This window comes from Corvus brachyrhynchos, unplaced genomic scaffold, assembly GCF_000691975.1.
Source record: "Corvus brachyrhynchos isolate BGI_N302 unplaced genomic scaffold, ASM69197v1 scaffold663, whole genome shotgun sequence".
Taxonomy (NCBI): domain Eukaryota; kingdom Metazoa; phylum Chordata; class Aves; order Passeriformes; family Corvidae; genus Corvus; species Corvus brachyrhynchos.
Genome location: NW_008237243.1, coordinates 18,314 through 18,575, shown reverse-complemented (window position 1 = coordinate 18,575; position 262 = coordinate 18,314). Strand labels below are relative to the sequence as shown.

General features: G+C 61.5%; 1 protein-coding gene across 1 annotated transcript in view; it reads right to left on the bottom strand.

Moving 5' to 3' along the window:
• The window catches only part of LOC103612944 (small conductance calcium-activated potassium channel protein 2-like), an 18,162-nt gene that overhangs the window by 17,147 nt on the left and 753 nt on the right, over positions 1-262 (bottom strand). Inside the window, exon 2 of the mRNA XM_017730283.1 lies at positions 3-251. Coding sequence (XP_017585772.1) covers positions 3-251 — 249 coding nt within the window. The remainder of the gene's footprint in view (positions 1-2; positions 252-262) is intronic.

The window sequence follows — 262 nt, the reverse complement described above, 5'->3', positions numbered from 1 at the left end:
CTTCGTGTAGGCGCCCCAGGACAGCTCTGTCTCGATCACCATGACTACAATGCCGAACATGCCGAAGATGAGCGCGTAGTCGCTGAGGCGCTTGCGCTTCTCGAAGAGCGCCCGGCGGTGCCCCAGCTTGTAGCCGATGTTCTGGTTCTTCTTCTTGCTGGACTTGCCCCCGCCGTTGTTCGTGCCACCGGAGCCGTAGGGCGCCAGGTTGTTGGAGTTGTTGTGCTCAGGCTTGGAGACCACTAGCTCCGCTGGAGGTGCG